General features: G+C 33.6%; 2 protein-coding genes across 10 annotated transcripts; both read right to left on the bottom strand.

Moving 5' to 3' along the window:
* Positions 1-466: 466 nt before the first annotated feature.
* On the bottom strand, positions 467-2,151 carry LOC114289421 (ethylene-responsive transcription factor 5). Its single transcript, XM_028233147.2, has one exon. The coding sequence runs from the start codon at positions 1,758-1,760 to the stop codon at positions 846-848; it is 915 nt and encodes a 304-aa protein (XP_028088948.2). The 5' UTR covers positions 1,761-2,151; the 3' UTR covers positions 467-845.
* A 7,337-nt stretch (positions 2,152-9,488) lies between these two features.
* On the bottom strand, positions 9,489-14,810 carry LOC114298571 (MLO-like protein 11). Of its 9 annotated transcripts, none has more exons than XM_082878857.1 (7): positions 14,549-14,810; positions 13,630-13,687; positions 13,319-13,470; positions 12,231-12,291; positions 10,768-11,170; positions 10,560-10,644; positions 9,489-10,325 (listed from the first exon to the last, which is right to left on the bottom strand). In XM_082878857.1, exons 2-5 carry the CDS (start codon positions 13,637-13,639, stop codon positions 11,139-11,141), a joined length of 255 nt encoding a protein of 84 aa, XP_082734983.1. In that variant the 5' UTR covers positions 13,640-13,687; positions 14,549-14,810; the 3' UTR covers positions 9,489-10,325; positions 10,560-10,644; positions 10,768-11,138. The 9 variants fall into 9 exon arrangements, 5 of the variants coding, with proteins under 5 accessions (XP_082734983.1, XP_082734969.1, XP_082734965.1 ...); XM_082878843.1 differs by having other exon boundaries at positions 9,491-10,325; positions 10,560-10,639; XR_014335789.1 differs by lacking the exon at positions 9,489-10,325 and having other exon boundaries at positions 10,421-10,639; positions 10,768-10,901; positions 10,990-11,170; positions 11,477-12,291; positions 14,549-14,805.
* Between the last annotated feature and the right edge of the window lie 445 nt (positions 14,811-15,255).

Raw genomic sequence — 15,255 nt, 5'->3', positions numbered from 1 at the left:
TTATTATATCATTGAATTTAAAAAATAAATTTAACTTTGATTTTAAAATAGTGTTACTACTTATGAGATTGACGGTAGACCTAAGCTTACTCTAAACCATATAATTTTTTGTGTTTTGTTTGATTCTCTCTATTGGTTTGTGATTGTTATAGTCCTTATTCTTAATAATTATAGCCCTCATCAACATTGGTTTAAGTTTTGTTGGAGCTCTCTGGACAACACCTAGCAACATTTTCTGTTCTACAGAGAAACCATAATGTTAATATAAAAAATAAATTAGGTTGGAAAAAATGCTATAAATTAGGGTTTTATTCATTCATCAAAAGAATTTAAAAAAAAAAAAATGAGAAAAACTTATTTTTGGGCACAAGTGTTTGCACGCCATTTACTAGTATTTAATCCCAACACAATAATTGCGTTAGGGATCCCAATCTTTCATTATATGCATGCAAATAAGGAACAATGATAAACAATAAATAATGAATTTTTCATTATATGCATGCAAATAGCACTGCATTAATCTACTACAAATAAATCAAAAAATTTATAATATTGCATAATGAAATGCAAAGAAAGGAGCAGAAGACAGCTAAAATTTCACACCACCTCTTAATATGTACATGCATAAGACCACCTCTCTCCTCTCACTAGAGTTCTCTCTCTCTTCTGGATGAGTAGGTGTAGCTATATCTCTTTCTTTTTTTTTTTTTTTAATTTTTAATTTTTTATGGTGGATAATTCAATGTAATTATCACCTCAGGGGTTTTGTCGTCGGGTCTCGCTAGATTTAGTAAACGCCTTAAGAAACGTCCAAAACCCAATCTCTCCTAATTTAGTAAACTCCGTTAAATAACTGTAAGTTGTGAGTATCCAAAAGAAGGGTGGGGTGATAACGGAGACAACGGAGGAATCTCAAAAATACCCTTCATATCAGCATAATCCCAAAACGGCGTCCAATTTGACGGCGTCAGCGGACAAGCGGCGAAACCACTCTCCGCCGTCTTGGTGTCAGATTCCGGCGATTTCTCCCTCTTAATCGCCACACTTCTCCTCTCTTCACTCTCCTCCTCTCTCCCTCTTTTCCGGCAAGTCTCCGCCGGTGGGTCAGATTCCAGCGAGTTCTCAATCTCATGAGGGAAATTCAGTATAGCCTTGCTTCCCCGGAGCTTGAACGCCGCTCGATCATACGCCTTTGCCGCCTCCACGGCGGTGTCGAAGGTCCCGAGCCAAACCCTCGCCCCTTTCCGATTTGGGTCTCGAATCTCCGCCGCGAATTTCCCCCACGGCCGCCGTCTCACCCCCCTGTAATGCCTTTTCTCGCAGGAATCCGCCGCCTGCGGCGGAGACCCGGCGGCACACAAATCTGACCCCTGTATTTTGTTCTTCGCCGCCAACGCCGCTGCCGGAATCGAAATGTTCAGGGAAGGCTTGCGGTCGCTTAGCTTCGAGGTCTTTGGGCTGATGATTTGGGGCTTTATCTTGAACTCGAACTGATCAATTTCTTCTTCGACTGGTTTCAATTCCAAGTTATTGGGTATCTGAAACTCGCCATCATCATTAATACTAACAATAGTAGGAGTGTTTTTCAGCTCAGAGGAAGTGGAATCGGAAACAGAGCTCTGAGAAAACTGGGTTTCGTAGGATTTTGAAGTACTAGAAAGATGATCAAGATTTGTGACAAAGTTCTCAGTGAATGCAAAATCATCAAGAAGGTGTTGGCGAATGAGTTCCAAAGCAGAGGATTCAACAACTGAGGCCATTGAAAAGACTCTGTTTTGAGTGAAGTGAAGAGAACAAGTAGTCTTTGTATGTGTGTGTGTTCAAATTCTCTTTTTCAAAAACTGAAATTTATGGGTTTAAGAGAGGGAAGATTGGTGGGTTTGGTTGTAGTTGAAATTCAAAGTTTGGGGGATGAGTGGAAAAAACGGGAGTGATGAAGGGCTTTATAAAGGGGGTGAATTTTAAGAGGTAGGAGAGAGAAAATGAGTGAGGTTCGTATGAGGTTTCGAGGAGGGAGGTAGGAAGTATCGTTTGGAGTTTTCCTAAAAAATGAAGGTGAGTGGAGTGCAAACAAAGGGACAATTGATGTTTTGGTGTTGTGTCCTTTTGTGGATGTATTATTATTATGGGCCATTTATCCATCCATGACTTCCACCAAAACTCTGCTTCCAGGGTACTTCGGGTATAAAACAAAGGGGGGATTCCTTTGCAGTCCACGGTATTTTATTTACATGTGTTTATAATTTTTTTTTTAATAATGCTTGAGATCATTAAAAGTGGTGCTTTAAAAGTATCACTAGTGATGCTACAGTGAACAGAACCCACTGCTTGTATCTTTTTTTTTTTTTTTGTTAAAGTGTTTGCCAACTCATTAGTAGTGCTTTAGAGCACCACTTTTAGTGAGATGTATCATTACCCCTTTTTTTTCTGGTCTATTGTTAAAGTAATTTTCCTTAAAACAAACACTTTGTTTGATTGGTTTTCAGAAAATTTACTTTCTTTATTTTTTGTATTTTAATTTTTTTAATGAATTTTTTAAATATTTTTAGTACTTTTTTTTTGAATTTTTAGACACAGCTAATATAAATACATTTAAAGAGTATAATATTTGTAAAAAAAAAATCTTTAAAAAATACACTAAATACCAAAAATTAAAAAAAATAAAAATTCAGTACATTTTTCATATTTTTGTGTATTTATTAATTTTTAAAAATATTTTTTCATAAATATTTTACTATTTAGATACATCTAAGTAATGTGCATTTAAAAAGTAAAAAAAATTACTTAAAATTTGAAAAATATTCATTAAAAATAAAAAAATACGAAAAATAAAAAAAAAACTCAATTTTCAAAAAACTGAATTTAGAAAACTAAAACCAAACAAACTAAATAATTCTCATTTGAATAGTATCACCACTTTTTAAGAACAAACACTTTTCAAACTATGATACAGTAATTAATTAAAATATTTAAAGTAAAACTTTTTTTCCTATCTTCTCTAATTATCAATCAATCATCTCATTTATACATTATTTGATCTAGAAAATAGAGTTATATATCATTTTCCTTTAAAAAAATTGTCAAATTTATTTTATATACAATAATTTAACTTTAAATTTAAAAAATTAAATGAGACCAATTTACAAAAATGATACTTGTAAAATGATATTTCAATGACATTTTAAAAAAGGTTGGGTTTCTCTGAATTTGAGATGTTTATGGGGTTCAATATGGGTTCTGTTTCGATGATCCGAATCATTTAGTTTTTAGGATTCTTGTATACATCATTCATTAAAAAAATTAGGTCAATTTAACAATTATAAATTTTTTTATTTTATCACTTTTGTCTTAAAAAGATGGATGATCTATTTTCAAATATATATATATATATATATATTTAAAAAAAAATCTAGAGTAAACACGATATAATAAAAATGTTAGATTATTAGATCGGATTAGTTTTTTTTTTCATGAATTATTGAGGCCTTACAAAATAAAATGATTCGGATTATCGAAATGGAACATGTTGTAGGCTCCATAAGTCCCTCAAATTTCTCTTAAATTCAAATTTAAAATCAAGAGAAACCCAACCCTTTTAAAATTATAAGGATAATAATGTGTTCGGAATGAAAATAAAGAAATCACGAAAAAATATTTTTTTCTTGAATTCTCTTAGGTTCAAACTTAAATTGCGAGGATCTCAATCCTTTTAAAAATATAAGGATAATAATGTATGTTTTGATTGAAAATTAAAAAAAAAATGACAATTTTTTTTGTTTTGTTTTTTTAATTAACAGTGAAAGCCAATGGTTATTAGATAAGAATATAAGGGGAGTTAAAACTCTTATTCTCTCCTTACAAGCACTTTTTATTATGAAGAGTGAACCTTAAGACTTTTCCTTCAAAAAAATAAATTTGATAGTCGAAGGATTTCGTTACATAGGGTACAAAGAGTATTAAAAATTTTGTACAAAGTTTTTTTTTTTTTTTTTTTTTTAGTTATCATTAATATTATGGGACCTACAACAATTTGTAATTTATTTTTCTAAGAAAAATATTAGAGATTTCAAAAGATTTAATAAAATTTTTATCAAATATCTCATATGAGTGTGAGACCCACACCATGTGAGTCTCATGCGGATCTCATACTTATTTAAGACATTTGATAAAAATTTTGATAATATTTTTTTCAAATTTTATTTGTTTATTACACTTTAATTATTTCAGTTTGACCACTAAAAAAGAAAGGGTAAAAAAGAGAGAGAAGGAACAAAGAAAGAACAAGCTTTATTATTGCAAACGAAGACTTGAAAGGGACAGTTATTCATGTGATCTTGTTCTTCGAAATTACATGTCTTCAAAAAAGACAAGTTTTACTTGTGAGTCATGCTTTACATGTCCTTTTCAATTTCAAGATTTTTGGACTTTTTAATAGTAGCCTGTGTTTGGCAAGTGGGTTTGCAGGTTTTTTTGACTATTTTAGTCACAAAAAACAAAATAGGTTATTTTAGCCATAACAAACAAAACATCACATTCAACCCATAATCATTACATTCTTCTCTCACAAAAAAACTCAAAAAAGCCAAAAAGCCAAAAAGCCCTTCCCAAACCAAGCTTTTAAGCCCAGGCTAAAATAGCCAAAAAAGCCAAAAAGCCAAAAAGTCAACACACTTCCCAAACGGAGGCTAAATGAGTTTTGTTGACTAGTGTTTAAAATAAAAGGTAAGTAAAATTTAAAATAATTGTATCTCTCTTTTTTGGTTTATTTATTTTTATTTATTTATTTTTATTTTATTTTTTTTTATGAAATTTAAAAACATACATTTATAAACGGGCCTCATAAACTATACTCCCTCCATTCCAAAATTTTAGTTTCTTATTTAATTTTTTATTATTTCAAAATATTAGTCACTTTTTAAAAATCAAAAATTAAAATAATATAAATTTCTTATTTTATCAATTTTTAAATTCATTAACACTATTTGAAGTGTATTAATTGTACTATAAAAGAAGTTGGATGGACTAATGTTTTGGGATAGAGAGACTAAAAGCATATAAATTGGACCCTCTAACGGAAAGGATCAAATGCTAATAGTTTAGGAGTTCTATCTGTATATTTTTATAGTTTAGATAATAAAGTGATATTTCTCAATAGTTTAGAGAGCCTATTTGTACGCTTTTATAATTTAAAAGGTTAACGAATATTTCTCAATAATTTAGGAGTCTCCATATAAATAACCCAATGTTAATCTCATTCTATTCAATTTGTTTAAACAAACATAGCCTTAGTGTATTACCTCATGTATATCATCATTCATTTTATTGGAGATAAACATAATTGATGGGATCCATTGTACCAATAATGTGATGCCAAAATTAGTCTTTTAGGTGGAATTTCAACCATTCTTCTATATATAGAAAAAAAAAATAATGAAAATCAAAATAAATGATCAAAGTTTCAAGCATAGCTGTAAAATGGAAACTTACCCGATCATGGAACTAAACTTGGGAGGAAAACCTGTTGGATGCTTACGTAACATTATATACATAAAATTAAGTCTAGGGAGAATTCCAATTTTACCCGAAATTTTATTATATAAGACGGTTGCTATTAGTATTTATCTAATTTTTTTGAATTCTTCAACTTTTTTTCAACCCTCACTTTATATTCTAAATTTTAATAACATTTATTATTTGAACATTCCACTTAATACCAATTTTATCCATATTCATACTATTATCACCCTCAATTGCACACCCACCTAATTTTGTACACCCTCTCTTCTTCTTCTCTTGGTGAACGATGAATGATTGAGATACGATTGAGAACAACAAACGATTGATAGACAAATCAACTATCCCTCTCTTCTCATTCTCTCATAAACGATGGTCTATTTCTCTTTGTCACCATGAACGACGGTATCTCAGTCAGAAATCTGTAGTAGGTTTGGCGCGATAACAGCATACACACGCTCTGTAAGTCTCTGCTTCACCTGCTCACCTCTTGAAGCGTAAGCCTGATGCACTGATTGAGCCGAAGAGGCTCCCTAATTGGCCCTCGAGGCCTAAGCTGATTGTGCCGACTGGTGGCTCTGTGTCTGCCTCGAACCAGATGCACTAGGTGTGCTACCCAACTAAGGGCAAAACCTTTTCATGTGCCCTGATTGCCTACACTGGTAACAAGTAGGCGGCTGCCCCCTCCCCTGACTCTGGCTCTGAGAACGAGCTGCAGGCGGTGCAAACTGTTGCCCTTCTACGCTCTGCGCGCAAGCTGGCGACTTGTGACCCAACTGGGCACACTTGTAACAAGAGAAACCTCCTTGATTACCTCTTTTTGAGCTCAAACTCAGTACTGGGAAGGTGGATCTAGACTGTGCTGCATGGGACTACTGTGGGGTGTAACCCTCCCTGCCTCTTACTGTCCCAACTTTCCTCCTAAACCTCCTGATTTCTCCTGAAGCCCCTCATCTGTTCCTCCTCTACTTAAACTATGATCTTAAGATGAGTCGCCTCCTCCTCCACAATGCGTCCTTAGTCCCTTATCATCAACCCAGCTACTTTGAAAAGAAACCCAGTCCTCAATCTTTTCTCAAACTCGATACAACGATATTCCTCTATCGCCACGAGTTCTAGTGCAAATCTAGAGAGGCTGTGAAAGTTGCCTCAAACTCTGCTATTGGCAAGCTAAGCTGCTTGAGCTTCAGAAACTGATCTCTCAACTTTTCCCTAGCAGTAGGAGGTAAGAACTTGTCCTGGAAAGCGTTGACAAAAGCTTTCTAAGTTACTCCAATGCGCCTACGGACGTATTTCCACCACTGACCCGCATCTTCCTTTAGCTGGAAGGATGCCAAGGTCACTCTCAAACTGTCATCTTCGATGCCAAGCATCTCAAATGTTTTCACCATCTGCTCGAGTCATTCATCCACTTTTAGAAGCTCTTTCGGATCACCTAAAAATTCATCTGGATTAGACCCGAAAAACTCCATCTTTAAGAAGGACGGTCCTGCTTCAGCAACTTAGGGCTGGACTTGATTCTCAGCTCAGAGACTGTCTATAGATTCCAGCAAAGCTCCGGCCATTTCACGGGCCAAAGCGCCCATGGCCTGCTGACTCACTGGTTCGGCCACATTGGCCTAACCAACCCTTTCCTCTTGCGTTGGAATTTTGTCTAGTAAAGATACCTCATACTTTCTAGGCCTACCACGCCTACCACTATCACGTCCACGTCCTAGCATCCTAATGGAGGTAACAAAAGAGATTGGCACATTTACAAATATGCCAAAGCTAACTCACTCACGTCGTAATGCGATGGGCAACAGTAATTTACTCCACATAAGCACATAGTCATGTAAACACATATCAATTTCCTTCCTAGATAATGATTGCCCGCGGTGTTGCCAAAGTTCCAATTAGAAATAACAGTGATCAAGTGCTCTTCTAATAGGACTTCTAAAAACTCGTAGACTCAATTAGTATCTTCGGAACTAAATTCCATACTCATATAGCCATATATGCATGTTATCACATAAGCATACTACACATATAAATATCTCTGTCAAGTGAGACAAACCCATTGTGATAATCTCCACTTCCCACGTATCCAAAGTATTTAAACTTAGTACGCTCTGATACCATGTTGTTACGTCCCAAAATAATTACCATAATCCATTCACAATATTAATAAACGACAACAATACTAACATAATTACCTTTCATTGAATCCAACGTGATTTGCAAAAGAGAAACATAAGCGGTATACATTCAATGTGCTTAGCCATGAATCTATAGCATATGTTACAAATATAAGAAAAGAATGGAAGCTAAATAGATAAAAAAAAAACGCCCTAAAGGCTTACGATTTTTCAAGATAGTTCTTGGTTACAACAAAAGTGGACTTTAGGTCTAATACATTTAAGGCCCTTGGCCATACAAAAAATGAATATAAAAAAAAGAAAAAGAAGCTTTTGCTCCAAATCCTCTCAAGCTACTACCTTGACGGAGGCATATCATCAGTACCTAAAATGTTTTTCTCATATAGGATGAGTCAAAGCCTAGTAGAGATAATCTAACATAGTATATAAGTCTTAACAAAGCTATAAAGAGAATACATATGCCATGTTTTCGCCAAAACACATTTATATCCCTTTTTAAAACTATGCAATGCCAAGTTAATATCTTGATTCACAATTCATTTCCATTTCAATGGAAACTAGGGTGGTGATTCACACTTTGAAAATTTCCAAAACAATACAACCTTTCCCGAAAATTTTGTCCGGAGAAAACCATAAACCGGGACCCATGTAAACATAGACTATACAAGCACTACTATAAAAACTAATAATGTATTATGAATAAGTAACAAGTACATTTTGGGAATGTTGATTATTCATCATTTTATGTTGATAATTTTTTTTTATTAAAGTTCACCAAACAAAATTTTCATATATAATATGGATGTGAACTATTATGAGCCTTTAGAGGTAGTTTGAGATATTTTAAATAAGTACACTTTTTGACTTTTATGAAATATGGGTTGGGTATGGGTTGGATTTGAAGTAATGTGGTAGAGAGGTTATGCGACTTAAATAAGATAGTGACTTTTTGACTTTTTTAGATTATAACAAACAAGGCCTTAATTTCAAAAAAAAAAAAAAAAGAAAACTATTAAATATGAATTCATATCATATCAATTTTATTAATTTTATATAAATTTTATATATGAATGGATTTTTTTTTTTTTTTTTTGGGTTGAAATTCCAAGTGCAACACTAGGGTTGACGTTGTAATGGAGAACTTATTGGTTAGTTTTAGAGTATTACTCCATTTCATTCATTGAGGGACACACTGCTGGAAAAATGACTTTTAAAACGCCGCTATATGTATGAAAAACGCCGCTAATTCCTTTAGTGACGCTTATCACCAAACGTCGAGGACGCGGCCGTCGCTATAAGTTTATGACGCTTTAAAAACGTCGTAAAATTAGTATAGGCGGCGGCGTTTTTAAAAACGCCGCTAAATGCGATAAATAATGATAAAATGACGTCATCCAATATTTAGCGACGTTTTTAAAACGCCATGATAGATTTTTTTATTTTAAAAAAATGTCCGTTGGCACTGTAGTGGCGTTTTGAAAAAACGCCGTTATAGATCTTTTTTTTTAAAAAAAATTGTTCTGAATTTGTTATATTTAACTAAAAAACATACCTGTAATAAAGCTAAAAAATAACAATAATATGAATAAAATTTTACAGCTACTTCAATATATTGACTAAATAAACATTACATGATTGTGTCTGAACCAAAATCAAACAACAAACACAATCAAAAAATAAAAAGAAAAAATAGGTTAAGTCATTTGCTTGCACATGCAGATGCAATGGAATAGTCAAAGCATATTACACATCATTACACTGCAGAATAGAGATTCGTATTCAATTAATCATAATAGGTTCATGTACAACAAAGACAATTTTGAGCAGGATACATTCCCAAATCCCAGTCAAGACAAAGGAATGCAGAGAGCCCGGTGAACAGTGGCGCTGACACCTTCTCCAACTTCTTCATATAATTTGTAATTTTCTGCATTGAAAGGAAATTTGTTCTCTGACACCTGTTCCATGGTTTCCTTTTATACCACAACATTAATACCCTCTTTTCTCCATATGTAACTCATTTAGAGTGTTATGTGGTTTCTCATTTGTCAACATTACTAAATAAGTAATTCCATAAATTACTCTAGAATGACTTTAATAATTTTCCTTTATCGATAGGTATGCCATTCTCAATGGTGCCAGGAATTGCTACAAAAAACTTTGTCACTAAAGATAAGACAATTTGCAAAACTAAGGGTAAATGTGATTCATGATTGCAACCACACAATAGATCTGATCTATTTCATGATTGCAACCACACAATAGATGCTAAAAAAATTCATAACAATGCCTGAGGTGGCTTATGAAAATTTTCATAACAATGCCCGCAGTGGCTTAGAAATACGACATATCAAATATCAAATCAAACCTGATAGAAGGCCAAGCATTGAAGCACGAATTGCAAAGAGGACTACATAAAAAATACCAGAAAAGGCTTGCACTGAAAGCAGAATAAAAAAAATAATAAATTGAGGACTTATTTAAACATAATCTAGAATTATTATGAACTCATTGGAACAGAGAGAAAATCATAAATAAGAGTATTATCAACTTCACTTTTTCATTATTACCACACAACAGGACACATTAATCACACAATGTGAATATTGTAAGTCAATTACACCGAGTATTTACTTATGAATACCTGTGTTCTTAGCTGCAGGTGCTGCTGCCCTGTTATTCATAAACCCCAACATTGTGAGAGCTAAGTCATCAATTGAAAGCTAACTATTGAAAGAACAAAAAGAACTAAACTGACAAATAGAATATGGCATGCAAAGCACGGTAAATTAGTATTGATGCAATGAGATAAGCTATAGAATTGTCTTCTGTTTACTTATACTGATAGTATTGATGGAATGAGAACACTGGTCATTTCTTGACATAACAAAAAATTAAAAATCATACATTAGCAGATCATGACACTACTACTACTTCATGACATTAAGTTCACTCTGCCATGGCTGCTAAGGTGATACTCCAAATGCCTGCACTTAAAACAAAACAAGACATCTATGAGAATTGAACAAGTTGTTTGGATATAATGCGAAGTGAAAGTGATTGAGGATTGATGGGAATATCTATATCCATCTACTAATAGCAAATATATACTCACAGCTTTAATCTGGTTATTTTTCACCCAATCCACAAACATATTAGAACCATCCTCTTCCATTGAACCTAGATATCTAACGTAGCAATCTTTTCACCTTATCATTACATTTGGTTCCTTCTCCAACCATTTCAGAGCTGCACATGAGAGAGAGAAAGAGAGCCTGAGAATTGAATTTTAATGAATAGATCAAAAAAACAGAGAAAACAGAGTTCACTTATATACTAGGAACCAAATTAGATTCATCAGTGCCAATGATGCAATGAGAATAGGGATGTTCGAGTTTTCCAGGATAGTGGGAATCAAGAAATGCAAGAACTAGCCATTTCTTGTTTCAAAACACTTTTGCCTGTCTTGTCGATTCATCGATCGTTTCATTGATCTGACTGTTGGGCTCTGTGGGTGCCTGAAAAAAACACTCAACCAAACACAGACTCAACCATCATAACATAACAACTCAGTTTCAGACCACAAAGAGAACCAAACAATCTGTGTCGTGTTAAAAACTGGTTTTGTCAACAAGCTAAACTTGAATTGATTTTAAAATCGCTAAGCTTTTTAAGCCAAGTTTAAACGATCTGTTGTACAAGTGGGTTAGCAGATGGGGACAATCTAATCCATATTAATTTGAAGTAAAGAAAAATCTAGCCATTACTAAATAATTGAAACTGGGTAATAATGAAAAGATAAAGAGAGAGGGGAGGAGAGAGACCAGATTTCCAGCTCCAATGGTGCAGAAGCCATTGATGATGTTGACGAGAACTAAACCAGTCTTGACATCTTCAAATAAAACTACTGATTCTTCCTCAAATGGAATTTCATTTTTCAAAAGATTTACTGTCTTCAATACCATCTTTCAAAACCCAAAAAAAAGAACCACAAAACAATTCACAGAGCAATTTAATAATTCAACTGTCTTCAATACCATCTTCTAACTATTATATCAATAACAAAAGGTGAACATCATATGAGAACACTGGTCCAAAAATCTTCCCTGAGATTTTTGGGTATGTCAACTGCATGTAGATTCCCAACTCCCAGTTGACTTTTCCGTGGCAATTTTAAAGCATTCATCATCAAAACGTGATATCGTGTTGTTGAGAATTGCATTTTTGAAATGTATTTATAAATTATAGCTAATCTAAGTCATAGGCAACTCTTTTGCTAATTGGGGCAACAAAAATTTATAGTCCTCTTTGGCTGTTGTAATCTAACATCAACTGTTACCTTTTTTTTTCACTTTGCTACCTCATATGTTTTTCTTTAGGCATTCCCTTCTCTCTACTTGATAGATTCCAACTCCTTCTCCCTATTCTTTTCTTTTTAATGTACAAATTCATCTCTAGCTAAAAATAAAGCATATAAAAAGGAGAACTGTACCCGTCCACCAGAACAAGGCTAGAATATATATAGGGCTCTAGAAAATGTTAAGAATCATGTAAATTATATCAAGCATTAGATCTTACCAGTTAATAATTCATGCTGTTCCAAATAGGCCTTAACTTCCCATATCCTCCAACTATGGATCTGATCACATTATTACAAAGACAGCCATTAAGCAGAAAATAACACACAAGTGTTGTAGTTTCATTTCAATTGAAGTATAATTGTGAAGTCCTTGTCTTCTATAAATTTGACTACGATGCTATAATGAATACATGACAAATTCAACTTAATATAAACAAAACTGAACAGCACATTATTCATCTTCATGTCAAAGGATGTATGTGTTGCAGATTAATCACTACAATAAATTTTTTAAAAAAAAATTGCAAAATCTCTGTAAAGCATGTACTCTTAATGTCACTAACACTAGAGCATAACCTCAAACCAGCAGAGCAACAAGAAGAAAAAACCTACTCAACACAGTTTTCTGCAAATTTGCAAGCAGTAGAACCATATCAACAATACAAGGACCAATTAACACAGCTTACATAGTCTGTGATGTATAATTGGTAGCATGACCCACAAAAATAAATGTTACAAATGACCTATAATAATCACTATATCATCAATTTTCTGGAAGGTATAATCCAGATCATTCTGCTTTATCCATCCCAAATGAGTGTTATGTTTGAAAAAGCATAAAGCTTATGAAAGCAACAATAAATCCAAGCACTGTCACTGCATCTCTTTGGCATAAACTCTTCCAAAATTGCTTGCTTTTATACATATGTAATGTAACATGTTTGCCGTAACTGGTAACACTGGGGAGCAATAGAATATTGCTTTGAATTTTCCATTGGGACATATATTCAATTTGGGACCAATAAAAATAAAATCAAGGCACTTATTTCAAGATGGAGGGAGTATATTATATAAATTTCATTCACACCATTCATCCAAGGCAACAGCTCCCTTGGAACTAGTAGATTGACATAGACATGCAATAAAGAAAAACATAATAATTTTTATTGAGACTTTGGAGACACCAAAACAGTACATAATTTTTTTCTTCAGACTTTGGAGATCTTTCTACCAACTAGACAAGAAAAACAAACAAGACATGCAAACAACTGAATTAAGTAACTGCAACTGCAAAAAAGAATGTAACCTTCACAATTGAGTGAGGAAGAGAGAAATCCATCAAAAGTTTACGACCCTGTGAAACATTATCTTCAGTGTTGTCCTGAACCTCAGATTTGGTGCAAGGAGAAAACACACTCTCATAGAACGATGTTAGGATGCAAATATTTGATATAACGCCTGAAGTAGCAGTGAGAATGAGAGATATGAAGCCTAGAAGCAACAATTATGAAAGCAGAAATCCAAAAAATAGCAGCTTCAAGATGAGAATTCCAAAAATACACATAAGAAAAGTTGATAAATTTTGTAAGGATTGACATAGAAATTTATACCAAATACCTTCTTTCATTTTCTCTACAGCTTCGAACAAAGGTTTTCGATTTGTTTTCCGCAACCACTAGAATGAAAGAAAAAATATAAGCTCATCAGAACAAGCCCAAAGCAATTCATACTGATATTTTATTGCTACCGCAGTGGAACAAATTCAACTAACTTTGCAATGAAAATATGCAGAAAAGCTTAGGTCGATATCACAAATTGTATCAATTGAAACATAATAGTCCAATTTCCAACCTAAATCATAATAAATGGCAAAAAATCAATAGTGAATCTAGACTTACATTGCTTAGGCGGTGAATTGATCACTCCACAAGCAAAGAAACAACAACAAAGATTGTCATTACAGTAGCAACAGACCATGTTGGCGTTAACGCCAAAGATCTCATTTATGTTCTATTTTGTTCCATTACTTTCTAATAAAATTTCTTTTGTTGCCAATCAAAAAAACAAAAAACAAAAATTACCAACTAAAATAGACACCATAAGCATAAGTAGCCCCAGAATACTAAGAAACTAAAAAAAACTGTGTCAGTAACAATGATGCAGCACAGCTAAGCGGGTTTGTGCCAAACTAGGACGGAGTGAACTAACTAATTTCTTCAATCAAGAAGAATTGCAACAAAATCCCTCTAAAATTGACAAATAAAAAGGAAACCCAATGATATATTGCTATGTATATTTGAATTTGAATCAAATAAAAAGGAAACCCAATGACATATTTGAATTTGAATTTAATTGAGCAGAAGATATTGTCCCCATTTAAGAGAAATAGAGACAGAGGGAAATAGAAAATAAATCAAATCTTGCCAAGCCAATATGCCTACATCCCAATTCCTGCATCCAACCCAACCAAACAAATTTATTATATTATCAATATCCAGAGGGAGAAGATAGTTAAAGATATGAATCAAGAAAATACCTTTCTTTTCTTGGCTCTCTGCACAAGTAGTCAATAACAGGCCCACCCATGTGTAGTAGCTTGAAAAAGAAGGAAACTCAGAGAACATACCAAGATGCAAGTCTATCATTTTACATGGGAACTACACCGAAATGATTATTAGGAGAGTTAGAAGCAAGAAATGCCAAAATGGGATTCCAAAAAAAGGCAAAATAATGGACTAGAGAGAGAAAAAACAGATATGATATTACCATGTTAGCAGATCACAGAGAGAGATAGAGATATATATATATATAGAGAGAGAGAGAGAACAGATCTGGTCGAAGAGAGCAGATCTGCATCTCTTCATCAGCTTCTACTCATTGTTTCCAACGATCCACATCCAATGCCACCTACTTGTCCCGTACATGATCAGAGACACTAACGCCGGAGACACTAACGCCGCACTCGAAACCTAGATAAATCGATTCACCATTGCTACGACTCAATCTGATAAAAGAGAAGAGTTTTCCCTACAACAACTAGAAAGAGTAAAGGAACAAAAACGAAAGAAGAAAACACAAAACAAAAGCAAAAAAAAAAGCTAGAAATCAACTACATCGAGAGAAAACAATTCCAAATCATTAGTTTTAGCCATGAAATTTTATAGATCTTGTGTGAATGTAGCAAATCTATATCAGAAAACCCTAACCTTGAGCCCTAGATCGATTTAGATCATAGGGATTCGA

The sequence above is a fragment of the Camellia sinensis genome, chromosome 1, assembly GCF_055761805.1.
Source record: "Camellia sinensis isolate YWXY chromosome 1, ASM5576180v1, whole genome shotgun sequence".
NCBI lineage: Eukaryota > Viridiplantae > Streptophyta > Magnoliopsida > Ericales > Theaceae > Camellia > Camellia sinensis.
The sequence above is the reverse complement of the archived record's forward strand: the minus strand, read 5'-3'. Positions and strand labels throughout refer to the sequence as shown.

Coding starts and splice junctions, on each gene's coding strand:
- LOC114289421 (XM_028233147.2), bottom strand. CDS start 1,760: ATGGCCTCAGTTGTTGAATCCTCTGCTTTGGAACTCATTCGCCAACAC.
- LOC114298571 (XM_082878857.1), bottom strand. Junction 12,292..13,318: donor TTCCTCACTCAATTGTGAAG/GTTACATTCTTT, acceptor TAATGTGATCAG/ATCCATAGTTGGAGGATATG. Junction 11,171..12,230: donor ACAGCATGAATTATTAACTG/GTAAGATCTAAT, acceptor TGTTTTTTTCAG/GCACCCACAGAGCCCAACAG.